Source organism: Hemitrygon akajei, chromosome 31 (genome assembly GCF_048418815.1).
Source record: "Hemitrygon akajei chromosome 31, sHemAka1.3, whole genome shotgun sequence".
Taxonomy (NCBI): domain Eukaryota; kingdom Metazoa; phylum Chordata; class Chondrichthyes; order Myliobatiformes; family Dasyatidae; genus Hemitrygon; species Hemitrygon akajei.
This window is the reverse complement of record NC_133154.1, coordinates 9337351-9350972: the sequence shown is the minus strand read 5'-3', so window position 1 is coordinate 9350972 and position 13622 is coordinate 9337351. Positions and strand designations below refer to the sequence as shown.

Genomic DNA, 13622 nt, shown 5'->3' with positions numbered 1-13622 from the left:
TAGTCATCAGTGTGTTCATTAAGCTTAACCTTGCTGCAACCTGGGATGAGTTTGACAAATTCTATTTCTTTCTAAAGGATCAGTTAGCTCTTTGGTTTGTGTTTACACTGATTACTAAAGTGCTGCTGGTTGAAGTAATCCTACTTTCATGGAAGTAAGTTAGAAAGTTAACGGAGAGAAATCAAAAGAATAAATGAAAATGCCATTTGTTCACCATTAAAACTATTTACATTTACATTACATTTCTGAGCACCTTTTTTGTGTCCTTCCCTTGCAAACCAGTTGTCTTTTCCTTTAATTCTGCAGGTGTGTGTTGGGGAACACTACCATCCTTGCTGAGTTTGTCAGTGAAGAGGAAGTCAACCGCTATTTTGCACAAGGTCAGTTGTCAACACCTTCCCCAGGCTGGCAGACGTTGGAGACAGGACAGAGTCAGATGGATCCAGTCGGAAGCAGCCTGCATACGTTCGGAGGTCGGGCCAGCCTGGGACAGTGGAACAGTGCCGGAGGAGTGGGCAGGGGTAGTGGGAACTTGGTGGGAGCCTCGCTTTGGGCAACCCCAAGCTACACAGCGAGCCTGTGGGGGGCCCCGAATTCCGACGATTCGCACCGAATGGGCAGTCCAGCACCCCTGCTACCTGGCGACCTCCTGGGTGGAGGGGCTGATTCAATTTGAACTTTTAAGCTTTCAACCTTTGACCTGTGACCTCGTGAACTTTTTTGAACAGCAGCACTAATGTGTTTTATTTTCAAACTGCAATAAGTTTCAAGACAAGTTTAAAGAAAAAAAAAGGAGAAAAAAAAGAAAAAAGTGAAACAAATTAAGGGGGTCATCCACAGTCTCTTTTGTGCACATAGACACCTCCCTCCTAATTTTCGGCTACTTTTTTTTAATCAAAAAAAAATAAAAAAATAAAAACAACAAAAAAAAACATATCACACTTCAAAATACTTGAATCATGAACGCCAACATTAAAAATGTGAAGTACACTTTACCATCACACAATAAATAAGTTTTTTTTAAAAAGGTAGTATAGTTTTTCCTTACATGATCTTTTTCTCCCCCCTCCGTATTGAGAAGTTGTTGCAACAGGATATTTACTGAAAACTCAAAAGCAGGCTTTTAAATTTTTTTTTTGCACTGGGCACGTTTCCGTCCTCTGACATGCAATAGCGGAGACGTGGCAGAACCTCACGTATTAATGCTAGTGATTGACCAGGGCGGGCATTGAGCCTAGCAGTCATTTATTAGATGTACAAGTTACTGGCTATTACTATGCACCCGTACCAGTGCTGTATGTGCCAGTCCTTTACGGCTGGGACATGGCAGTTACCATTGTCAAACTTGCATTGTGGGAAGGTGTGGGGTTGGAATTCAGCACAGACTCTTAAACTGCTCCCCTGACTACTAAATACACCACCAGGACCACTACTAAATCACACAGACCAGAGAGGTTCCATTTGATTTCTGGTCAGTGCTGAATTAGCCTGTCTCGGCCACAGAGCCTGCTGTGCTAGGGCTTTAAATTGATCTCCGTGACCCCATGGCCACCACTGTACGTGAGGGTTGGAAGCGAAGTCACAGTTTTTGTTTGTGATGACTGTCAACCAACCCTTTGTAGGTGTGGCTTTGAGGTGGGGTCAGAGTTGAACTTAGCAGTAATACCTCTGTGGTTGAATACCTAGCTCACACTCATTGTCTAGGGTCAAGGATGGATAATGGTTGCTTGGGCAAGGTTGCAAAGGGCTGTTAAGTCAATGGCATAGCATAATCTTAAGGAGTGGGGGGGGGGAAGATGGCATCTCAACAGCATTAACCTCCATCTCCTGAAAGTGATATTAGGATCAGAGATGCCTCTGTTTGATTAAGGTTCTGAGCATAATTTTGATTATCAATTTCCACAAAGTTAGTTAATCCAAGGAGATGATGTTTCACTCCAATTTTGCCTGTTGCCTCCCTTGTCCAACCAAAGGTTGTCTTAATTAATTTTGGTTTATAATTGAGATGTTCCCAGCCCTACGCTACCATGCTGCTTATTTTGCGCTCTATTTAAGATTTGGTTACTGTATTTTTCTGTAGAAAATTGTAATTCATTTAGTGATAGCACAGCAATATCTTGACCGCCACTAAAATGTGCTGATCAAGATATCCTGTTTATGGTGTCATGTCGTCATCGTATTGCTGACGTTGTGTGCTGTCAATAGTTTATCCTGTGCCACTGTTTAGTACCGCAGTAGTCTTTTTATTTCCTTTTCTCTCTCTCTCTCTCTCTCTCTCTGGGCTGAGCTGCCCTCTGAATGCTACACTCAAATGACATAAGCACTTAAAACCAATGTAGGTTAGAAAACTTAGTGTAGAGGTTTTCAAGTTAAATTTACATGTTGCACTCAGTTTCAAAGTGTTGGGGGGGGGACTTGCATTGTGTACTGTACCAAGCTTTATCATATTTTTAAACCAGGGGGTTCCTGGCGGGTCATTCATTTCCCTGCCCTCTCCCTCTTGAGGTATTCAAAACACTTAGCTAATCCAATGAAGGTGTTGCCGTAATTTAATTAAAAAATCTCCTTTAATATAGTCCTCCCTCCTTTGTATATGTTTTATGTTTTTTTTAATCTTTGAGCAGAAATGTAGCTTTCCAATTGGCTTGGCTGGCTTGAGCCTTCCTACGTTCACCTGTACTGCCTGTAAATTGACACTTCCACAAAATGGCTTGTCGCCACTCACAAAGCCTCATCGGCACAAGTCTGCAAAACTGGTTTACAGCCAGCTGTTTACATCCCACAGTCCCCAGCAACTCCACTCTTAACAAGAGCTTCTCTGTAACTGCACAGGGATTTTGGAATAGGACCGAGCTCTGGGGACAACCCTGCTTATGGCTATAATAATCCTTGCTGTGTGCAGCTCGCTTTCCTTTCCCTACACCATACAGGTTATTTCTTTGAAATTACAGTCCATCTGTAACAGCAAGACATTCTGTGTACTTGCTGACCCTGAAGTATGCAAACAAACATTGCTGTAAATCTAGGTTTAAAGTTACATCAGACTGTGTAGGAATAACTTCAGCATTTTTTTCTTGTTTACACCAAACATTGAGCATGTCTGCATGCGTATGCAGCACAATGATGCACGTACATTAAGGGATCACAGCTAAGGTCCTAAACGGACCTGGTGTGTGACCACATCATCGAACAAAAAGTCCAATTTAAACTTTAATTTAAGGATACTGAAAGTGTATTTCTTTAAAATGTTACATCAGGCGTGTATTATGAATGGGTTTGTGTTCATCTCCTGTCCAAGTTTCCATTAGTGACAGTTATTACAGATTTCGCTCACTCTGAATTCAAATAATTTAATCAAATGTATTGAGTACAGTTGTGCTGGAGACTGGCACGCATCCTTAAAAAATACAAACACACACGCACACATAATATACACACACACACAAACCTTCAACAGGCAGCAGACTATTTCAGTCTTGCTGCTGTACAGGCTGGTACTGGGTCCCAATTAATGGTAGATAAATGCCGAAAGCAGAGAGGAGGAACAGTACCTTTGTTCACTGGTCGATCACTATATAAAAGTTATAAACGTTTACGTATGAATGTTCTTTAATAGTTTAAAAGCAGTGTGTGCTTTCCTTTATTTCCTTCCCTTCATGTTTAAGCCCCTTTGGGTAAATTGAGCGAGAAAAGCATTTACTTGTTAAGGAAACTATATAAAAATGTTGTTAATGTTGTTATAAGTATTGCACCTTTTTTCTGTTTTTTAATTGCCCTCGTGGTTGGCTGTAGTGTTATTTTTTTTCTTATAGACAAAGTAAAGCATTGTAGAATGGGTGTGAGGGAGAAGGGTCTGCATGGTAATAACAAATGATGGAGGGGAAAGGGAAGGCACCATTCATTCTTTGAAAGTCTTCATGGGTTTGGAGGCACACCCATGTCACGTCAGCTCAGTGATTAAAAGTGACTGTAATTAAAAGTTAATTTAATCCAGTTTCTGATTCAATCAGTCCAATCTGTAGAAACCCCTTACCTTTCCCCATTCATTCAGACATATTGTCACTTTGCATTTACCATGCTTCTCCCGCCCCTCCTCCCCAGTTCTAGCTCATATGCACACCCACCCACATACACCTCACTCCTGTGTGCTTGCTCATCTTCCAGCACCTTGTGGAGTGATAAAAAATTCTGAATGTTAGGGAGGTGTCCAAGTGTTTGGCCTTGTCCTGTTTACATGATCTTTAGGGCTGTGTCGAATTGTTGAATTATTTTGAAGAATCTTACATTTTTAAAACAAAAAAAAATGTCTAGTTTGATTGAATAGTCTGCTGACCTTTGGGTCTGGAAGAACGGGGATACTGTACAAAATTACCGGACACTATCTAATCTAGCCACCTATGCTCTGTTCATTAGTGGAGATTCTGGATATTGTTATAGTCACCAAAGGCTGCAGAATATTTTTTACTCCACTGACTGCGGTAACATTCACAGGAGCTAGTCCAAACTAAGGTGGATAGAGGGTGATGTTACTGGTACTCCATCGCACTTAATCCACATTTCCCTTTTGAGAATGTGGACTCTGAGACTGATTTATATGAACTGTTCTAATAACAGATTTTTAAAAATATTTTCAAATATTGTTGGCACAGTCCTACAAATTTTTCCAAGGCATTGTAAAGTCTGAAATCAGAGAAAAAAAAACATTGAACCGTTCTTCCACCAAAACAGGATAACAAAAGACCAAAAATATGTGTTTCGTATTTTTAGATGAAAAACTCTGGGAGCATTTGACAGTGTTGTTTTTATTTTAGTTTGCATTTTCTTTTTGTTTTGCTTCAATTATTTTACTTCCTCCTAAAATTTAAAGAAAGTTCTCAGGAATTTTTAGGGGAAAAGCCAGTTCCCGAAATGTTGTTTATTTTTAAGAGGGAATAAAAAAAAAAGCTGATGTTTGACTTTGATGAGATTTAGATTTTTAAATCTTTGTTGCACCAGTTCCAAACCTATCTAATTATGAGAATTCAACTTAAATAGTGATACCTCATAGTGGTCATAGAGCAGTCCTTCTGGAGAATTTCAGTTAGAAATAATATGCATACACAATTTAAATCACACTCAGTTTGACTGCAAGAGCAACTCTTCTCATCCAGGAGAAGATCAAGATAAAGAAAGGCTAGGGTGGAGGGTAGAGGTTTACCCAAAGTCCCTTCTCAATGTACAAAGACCCATTGCAAAATGGCCACCCTATAGATGGAACCTTCTACTCAAGTACATGCGGCAACTGAGTTGCCTAGTATCTACTGCTGTCTTGTCCAAATCCTTAAGGAAGCCATTAGTGGATCTATAGTGAGTTTGGGAACAGTTATACTGGGTTAGTGTTTAACATGCTGTATGTTCACTGTGCTTCCCTGTTCTGATTGATCTTGCTATGTGTAGGGGGGTGGGTGGCTAGAAAGGGCCATAATTAATCTCAAACAGCAAGAGTTATTGTTAGATGAAATTGCGGGGAATTATTGATAAAAGATAAGCACAATTTGTTTCCTACTCTCCCTATTCTGTTCACCATCCTGGCTTGTTCCTTTTTGCATGATGTTCAGGGGCCCTGGTTAAGAACTAGCAATTATTTAAACTGTTTCGGATCCATTCTTTGTACTGTAATGCTTCAGAAAGGTGGGAACTTTGGGAGCTCAGTGAAAGGGGTTAGATTTGCTATATTACTGCTGTAGTAAGTGGTGTGTTTTAATGTTGAACAGCAGCTTTGAGTATTGCTCAGTTTGCAGCTGAGCATTGGTACTTCACACTAAAATAGCATCCTGATCTCCAAAATCTGGATGACATCAAATGCTGCAACTGAAATCAATCTAGCTTCAGTTTCCAAGATTGCAAAACCCCTACCCCACCTCATAGTTGCCCATTATTGAAATGTTGAAGTGTTACAAACATGGGTATATCCTGCAGCAAATCTATTGCTTAGTCACACACTCCACAATAATAATCCTGAAATATCATCTTTCACAGAATAATTTCCAGGAAGTTGCCCCTAAGTGATTTGAAGCATGTTGCAATGATTTTCCTTGTCATTTCTGGAACAAATTCTGGTTTTGATTGTTGATGGTATGATTATTTCTGAATGAATGTCTAAGTCCCTGATAATTGCTAAGCTGATTATTCAGTAAGTACACACCTACCTTTCTCATGTTGGGTGTTGGGGTAGAAGCACTTGAACATCCCCCACCCCACCCTACACAACTTGCCACTTTGTAGATGCATTTGCACTGAAGTGAATCACAGATGTATGTTCAGCAATAGACCCATGAGAAGCAAGATTTGCCGATGAACTGAGTATTTTAAAACACTGCTTCAAAACAAAATAAAAACACTGCTTAAAAGCACACACATGCCAGAGTCCTACTTGTACATTGCCCATGGGAGCCATACAAATGTCAATTTATTATAGTGGCAATGACTGAAGCCTGTAAGGCCAAATAGAAATTGTAGCAAGTACAGAGCCCCCAGCACCTTAAATTATAGTTTTCAGATGGTGTCTAAAATGTATTATCCTGAATCTCTCTTTCAGGTAATGACTAAAGAGTTGAGTCTGCTGCTAGGGTGCAGCATTGTCTGTTTATCATAGGTTCTTATCATTCCTTGGCTATTCTGCTGGTTACTCTTATAATCCAGCCCCCGCTGAATTGCTTAATTGTCTTGTTTTGTGATGTGTGTGGGGGTGCAGAAATTTCACCCCTCTGTTAAGATATTAATTTGTTAGTTGTACCTTAACCCTGGAAATGCCAGTTACTAGCTGTCTGTAAAATAAGGGGGCGTGCGTTTGCAAATTATGTTTCCTGTTCATCGGCCTGTGAAGAATAATTATTCTTCAATATCCAGCTGTTTTACATAATGAGCATCAAGTTGAGTTTCTAGTCAGTTGGTTTTCTCAGATATGCAGTTAATGTACAAGAACTTCTTACGTACAGCTCTTGGGAACAGGTGGGAAAAAGATGCAAAATTTATCTTGTTAGGGCGCTGCTTGTGAGAGTAAGAGATAATCAACTTTGGCAGAAAGCAATGGCACTTTAAACACTCAGCTATCTCCATTACAACTTGTAAAATTAGTTTCTCAGAAGATCCTGTATATTTTCTTTTTCATCTGGTTTTGAGCCTATGATTGATGTCGCCTACATCCTATCAGCATTCCTTGGGTCTGTTTTGGTGGGCTGGGGGTGTAGAGTGAAAGCTGGTGCCCTGTTAGATCTATCAGTCTCCACTTCTAGATAATTTGATCAGAAGCACCCCAGGACCCTAATTACTACTTCTGCAAGGGATGACTGAAATCTGAAGATCACTGAGCAGTCTGTTGCTAATCCACTGCAGTCCCTGAGAAATGTTTGAAAAGATGCTCAAATCCAAGTTTAAGCTTGCCATTTAATCACTTAGCTCTCCAATGATCCCAGCACATGTCATTGACTGACTTAGAGGAACATTGATTCCTATTTCACCAGCCATCTCTGAACTCTGCACACATTGAACTGGATCAACTTAGTCATGACTGAGTCCTTTCATAGGGCATTCAGTGTCTTCATTCCTTGTCTTTGTCCTCTCATAAGCCAGGAAGGTTTAATCTTCATGCAAAGTTTTTGTTAAAATGTAATTAGTGTTTTTATTACCAGTCAGATTTATTGGCTATAAGTGGTTGGGTCACAGCATCAGCATCAGGTGGAACCTATTTCTCACATTTGTTAGTGGAGGATGAGGGCTTAAAAGAAATAGGTAACTTAGTACAATCTCTTCAGAAAATTGCTCTCAAAATTCTCTTCAAAGTTGGTGATAATTCACTCATTGTCTTTGGTTACTTTGCTCGGGTTGAGCTGACTGGAATGTGGAAGCAACTGGCGGGCTTCCCATTTAGATATGGATTGCATTGCTGGCATTCTGCTTTTCCCTCTTCCTAAGACCTGCATGAGTAGGGGGCGCATTGTGCTGCTATTAGTTTGATTGCACAGTTCATCTGTATGCACAGCTGTAATGGGGTGATGGTGTTAATCATAACTATAAATTTTAAGTTTTATGTGGGGACTAGTGGGGTGGTAGGGGTGGGGAGGGAGATTTAGACTTTGCCACGTTAGGCTGAATGGGGTTTTATGGGGAATTGGGTGCCACATCTTTCTAATGGAACAGTGCCGCTTTGCTGTGTTTCTCAAGTTGGACGTTTAGATTTGTGAAGGATATCGCACTTTGACTTTAAAAAAAAATTCAGTGATCAAAATTTCTGACTTTTTTGAAAGAATGTCTTATTTTTAAAGGAAGTCAATACATGTGACAGAGGTGTTGGTATATTGAATGAATATTACCATACAGTTAATATATGATCCAGGGCATGATCTATTCCAGTGATATTGCAGGGTGTGTTTATTGTTTGCTCTCTCCTTTTTGTGGGGAGGGGGAAGGTGTTGTGGGCAGGGTGATGGATTATGGTCTGAATAATTTTGTGCATGGAAAATTGTCAAAATTTTGTTACTTAACAATTGCCTTTGGGGTCCTCCATCTCCCCTTCCCAACACGTGTGGTTGCAGTAATCAGTGTCTTAGGGTCTAACTGAATAAAACTCACGGTTTTATAGGGGAAAACTATCTGCAGTGCTTTGGAACTTTCCTTTAAGAAAACAGTATCAAAAAGCTTTGGATTTCATCAATCCAACAGTGAATGTTGCACAATGAATTTAGTCTATATTAAGGAATTTGTATTTATGGCATTGATAGGGTAGAGAAGTGGCTCCTACTTGTAAAGAATTCTTTCTGGAATTGCATGTGGCATGCAGCTTGTTTCTCACCTTTTTCTACACCCTTCTGTGGCTGTTTAAACTGTGCTTTTCCTTTGCTGATATTTGTCTTTCTCTCTGGGTAAGTTGGATCACAGTCTGGGGAAGAGATACAACTATTGGTAACTGCCTTTTGTAAATAACCTGTCCTGTGAGTTTAACTTCATTATCACAACACCAAACAAAGGTAATGAGGTCATTTTGCGTCATGGTTTGATATTGGGGTTACAGGGGGGAGGGGATTGAATCCTTATTAATTCAGTTTAATCGAGGGATTAAGTTTGTTGGAATAGCATGTAATTTGACCTAAGATTCATGCATGGCAAGGGCCTTTATCTTCTCCATCTGTTGCACTCTTTCCAGGATGTGGTAATACACTCCCAGTACTTTCTTTATTATACCTTCCTTTCATCAAATACCTTTTTATTCCCACATTAGTTTTTAGACCAGTTGCTGCCCTGTGCCCCACTCCCTTCATCTCCATTAAATTTTGCATTGTACACAAAATGGGGTACATCTTGGATTACCCATTGCATTGCTCTACGTTGTACAAAGAGGCATTAACAATCCTTCATGAAGTGGGGTGGGGAAGAGATTGAATTACACTGTTTACACTTGCCTGATTCAATTGCTGTGGCTCAGATAGTGATGTCTATTATTTTGTTGCACCATGACAAAATTTAATGAAAATAAACACTTTGTCTTAGTTGGAGTTTACAGGGTATCAGTGGACAATGCAGTGCCATGTAAACTGGGTAACTAATCATCTGACAGTGTGATGGAGAGTGTTAGGCACCCTCCCTTTTCAGTGAAAGTATAGAGTGGTCATGCCCAGGATTCCTGTCTAAGTTGGTTACTGGTGCAGCAGTCAGTGACACAAAAGTGCAGTAAGGAGGCAGCATATCAGAACTGCTCAGGAGAAGTTGAAACTATTTTTCAGTTGCAGATAAGTGACCTGTACATAAACCTTTACAATTATCACTCGACTAGTGTAGATTTCGGCAACCAAGAAGGAAGAGATTTAAAAAAAACTTATTCTGATAGTACTGTGAATTATATATATATATATATATACACATATATATATAAATAAATATATAAAAATCTTAAATTCCGTGGTTCCAAGGATTTCTCAATTTTTTTTATAAATGAATCCTAATGTTATATAATGAACAATTTAGAACATTTGCAGAAGATTTTGCTGATATGTCATACATTAAGCATGTGCGTATTTTGATAGGTTTTGAAGAAAAATATATATGGAACTAGGTGGTGGGGATAACTAGGTGGTTTGGTATTCGGATATCTGATTTCCTACTGTGCCTGCCCCGGTACCAGTTCAGTATTGGTGCTATCGGACTGTCGCTTCTTACATTGTTAAATATTGGCATGGCAACCCCGTAGCACATGCAGTGGGATGCCTGGCTCCCCAGACAGGGTGGCAGTGGGTTTAACACTTGCAGACTTGGCTCACCTGCTAGGGTTTGGAAAGAAGCTTTCAATTCTTTTTGAGGGTTGCCATAGGTAACTGGATAATCCATTTTATTTTGAGATTGGGGAGGGAGTGGGAAGAGAAATTTGATGCCATTTTCTCCTCTGTAAACACACCATCCCCATCTGACAGAGTGAGTGGTTGGTTGGCCTCATCCAAAAACAAAATCATCATCCAAACCATCTTTACTCTGAGTTGAAGGTGGGTTCGGTAGCAGAGTGATTTCCGTAGGGATATGGTGTGTGTGTGTGTGTGTGTGTGTGTGTGTGTGTGTGTGCGTGCGCGCGTGCATGCGCACGTGTGTTTGTGTTGAGAATGCAGTGTTGTCACTAGAATTACTTAGCGTAATGGTGCCAATACACTATAGAGAAAAAAAAACTAGTACTTAAGCCAATACATTCTGTGATGCTGTTTTAATTCATCACTTAAAATTGTTCCCCTCTCTTATCAGCACTGATTAGTAACTGGCAGTAACGCACTTCACCCCAGTATTATACAGCTTGGGTTGTAACCAGGGAGAGTGTTATGTTTGGGAAAGGAGAACTTTAGAATTTCACAATACTTTGAGTGGCCAAGAGTACATTACGGTTTACTGCAATACTGGTGACAACACTGTAATGTATAAATAAATTTTAACAGAAGTGAGAGAGGCAGGACTGACACACATCAAAAAATGAATGTATTTCATCATTTAAATAAAAATGGCCTGCAAAAATTTGTTTAAAGGGATACTGACTTTTTACCATGTTGGGAGAGGGATGGGTCGTTAGGGTGGGAGGGGGGTGTGGAGTAATCATCCCATTAGTGGGTGCCATTGCCTTTTAATTAGAAAATGAAAATCTGAACTATGCATTCTGTAACCAGGATAGGTACTTATTAAGAGAGAAAAAATAAAATCACTGGTTCATTAACAAATTGTGTTGCTCTATGTAGTTTGTACAAATAAGCTGAAGAGTTTCCATTTCTTGATCTGGCCATAGCTGGTACTGTAACCCCATCGCTGGAATAATAAGGGTGAATTTTTTTATATTTCAGAGCAAAATATTAAAAAAAGTCATTTCATTGAAACTGAAACAAAGTTGTTCTAATAGGTATATATATAAAGAATTTTGAAATTTGCTTTTATCCGTGGTTTGTTTTGAGGATGTGATTGTAATTGTGCAACACAGTTGCTTCAGTGGACTACATAATTTTTCTTGAGAAAAAAAGAGAATAAACATGTTGTGTTTGGCTGCTAAGCATTAAATTTGGTGTCTGGCTGTGCTTTCTTTCACCTACATTGCATGCAACAATGAACTTTGACAATTAGTGTTTCTGGGATTTGCGGGTTCTTCAGGATCCTGTTGCCAGAACCATTGGGGAAAGCTTTTCCTTCAAGTCCTCTATACATTAGTTATTGAAACTTGGAAAGGAATCACTGTTTGATTTGCAGCAAAAAATCTTTGTGTTGGAGAACTCCTAAGATATCTGCCCTCAAAGCTAATCTTGGGTAACTAGTGGTATGATGTGTGGGTGGTGCTATAGGAATTGGAGAAGCCTCTTATTAAAAAGTGTCCATGAGCTAAATTTGGCATACCTAATATTTAGTTGGATGGGTGAATCTTTCTTTAGTTATTGCGCCCTCAATTCTTCCATTGTTGGCAGCATTGGGAATACTCTATGAAAGTGAGACAGGCATGATCAAATGTGCATGGTTATTGCCAGTGCAATTGACTTCAGAGTCATTGGGATGGAGGGAGGGCTGAATCTATCTGTGGTGACCCCTTCTGGATAAAAGATGAGGTGAGGAGAGGAATGCTGCTAGATGAAGATCAGGATTGGTGTCGGGTGCAATGTTGAGCATCACCGCATGCAGAAAGGTGGCCACTGGCAGGTGCCATCTGAGTGTTGGTACTGTGCTCTGCAGACCCCATGTGCATCTGGAACTGATAAATGCCATTTGTCTGAGATCTCCCAAATAGGTCATGCAACTATTGACCAACAGGCCTTAATATTTCAGATACAGCAGTCACATTAATTGAGCTTTAATAGGTCAAAAAATTATGGAGCATGAATTTCTTTAAATACAACTTTTTTTTATAGTTTCCCAGTCTTTCCCTTGTATTGTCCTGCTCTCAGCAGTTGGGCAGTCTGGTAGTGGTCAAAAACAACCTCTGTACTGCAGAGAAGTGCACATAGCCAGCTTTCTACAATTGAATCGGACATGCATGACGTATTTGAAAGGAACTTATGTGATGGCAAGTGGTATTCCGTACGTCTGCATCCAATGGTTTACAGGAGTAAGGTGAGGTTGGGAACAAATCTGAATCATCATTAAAACAAGTTGAATCCATAATTAGTGTGAAGCTTCATTGGTAAATAGGTCTATTTAGGTTCTAAAGAGTACAGCTGTGTTAAGATGATAGAGTATTACATCCTTCTCAATTCTGTACTCTGTCCAGGATTTTAACGGAACACCCTACAAGCCTATGGTTGTAAAGATGCAAATTGTTATAGGAAACCAGACAAGATGAGTATTCAATTAAAGATAATTAACCTGCTGAGTATATGAAATTTAACTGAATATGCAGATGTTTAATTAAACACCTTGGACGTTAGAACTAATAAAACTAATTCAATCATTGTTGAATTGGCAATGATAATGACTACCATATGTAACTTCAATTGGTGCTATATGGGGAATTTAACACCTAAATTACATTCAGACTGAACACACAGTAGCAGAGTTAAGCCTTTTGGCCCATCGAATCTGCTTCACCATTTCATCCTGGCTAATCTATTTCCCTCTCAGCCCAAATCTCCTTCCTTCCTTCCTCCCCATATCCCCTCATGCCTGACAAATTAAGAAGCTATCAACCTCCGTCTTAATTATACCCAATAACTTGGCCTCCACAGCTGCCTGTGGCAATGAATTCCGCAGACTAACTGCTCTAGCTATTCTGACGCAGTGTCCCCTGGTCTTGGACTCCTCCACCATAGGAAACATCCTCTCCACATCCATTATATCAAGGCCTCCCCCCACCCTATTCTTCTGAATTCCAATGAATACCGGCCCAGAGCCATCAAGCATTCATATGATATGCCTTTCAATCCTGGAATCATTTTCATGAACCTCCTTTGAACGCTCTCCGATGTCAGCACATCCTTTCTTAGATAAGAGGCCCAAAATTGCTCACAATACTCCCAAATGAGGCCACACCAATGCCTTATAAAGCCTCATCATGACATCCTTGCTTTTAGCATTCTACCCTGCCTTCAGTCAGTTCTTTTCCCAGGGAATGACAGCTGGGAGATGTACAGTCAACGTGTGAA

The 13622-nt window shown here is 39.9% G+C and overlaps 1 protein-coding gene across 3 annotated transcripts in view; it reads left to right on the top strand.

Moving 5' to 3' along the window:
* LOC140719497 (trinucleotide repeat-containing gene 6B protein-like) overlaps positions 1-11556 on the top strand; it is a 196813-nt gene extending 185257 nt beyond the window's left edge. For all 3 annotated transcript variants that reach the window (XM_073034215.1, XM_073034214.1, XM_073034216.1), the window contains one exon: positions 307-11556. In XM_073034215.1, coding sequence (XP_072890316.1) covers positions 307-676 — 370 coding nt within the window. In that variant the 3' untranslated portion in view covers positions 677-11556. The remainder of the gene's footprint in view (positions 1-306) is intronic.
* The last annotated feature ends 2066 nt before the right edge of the window (positions 11557-13622 follow it).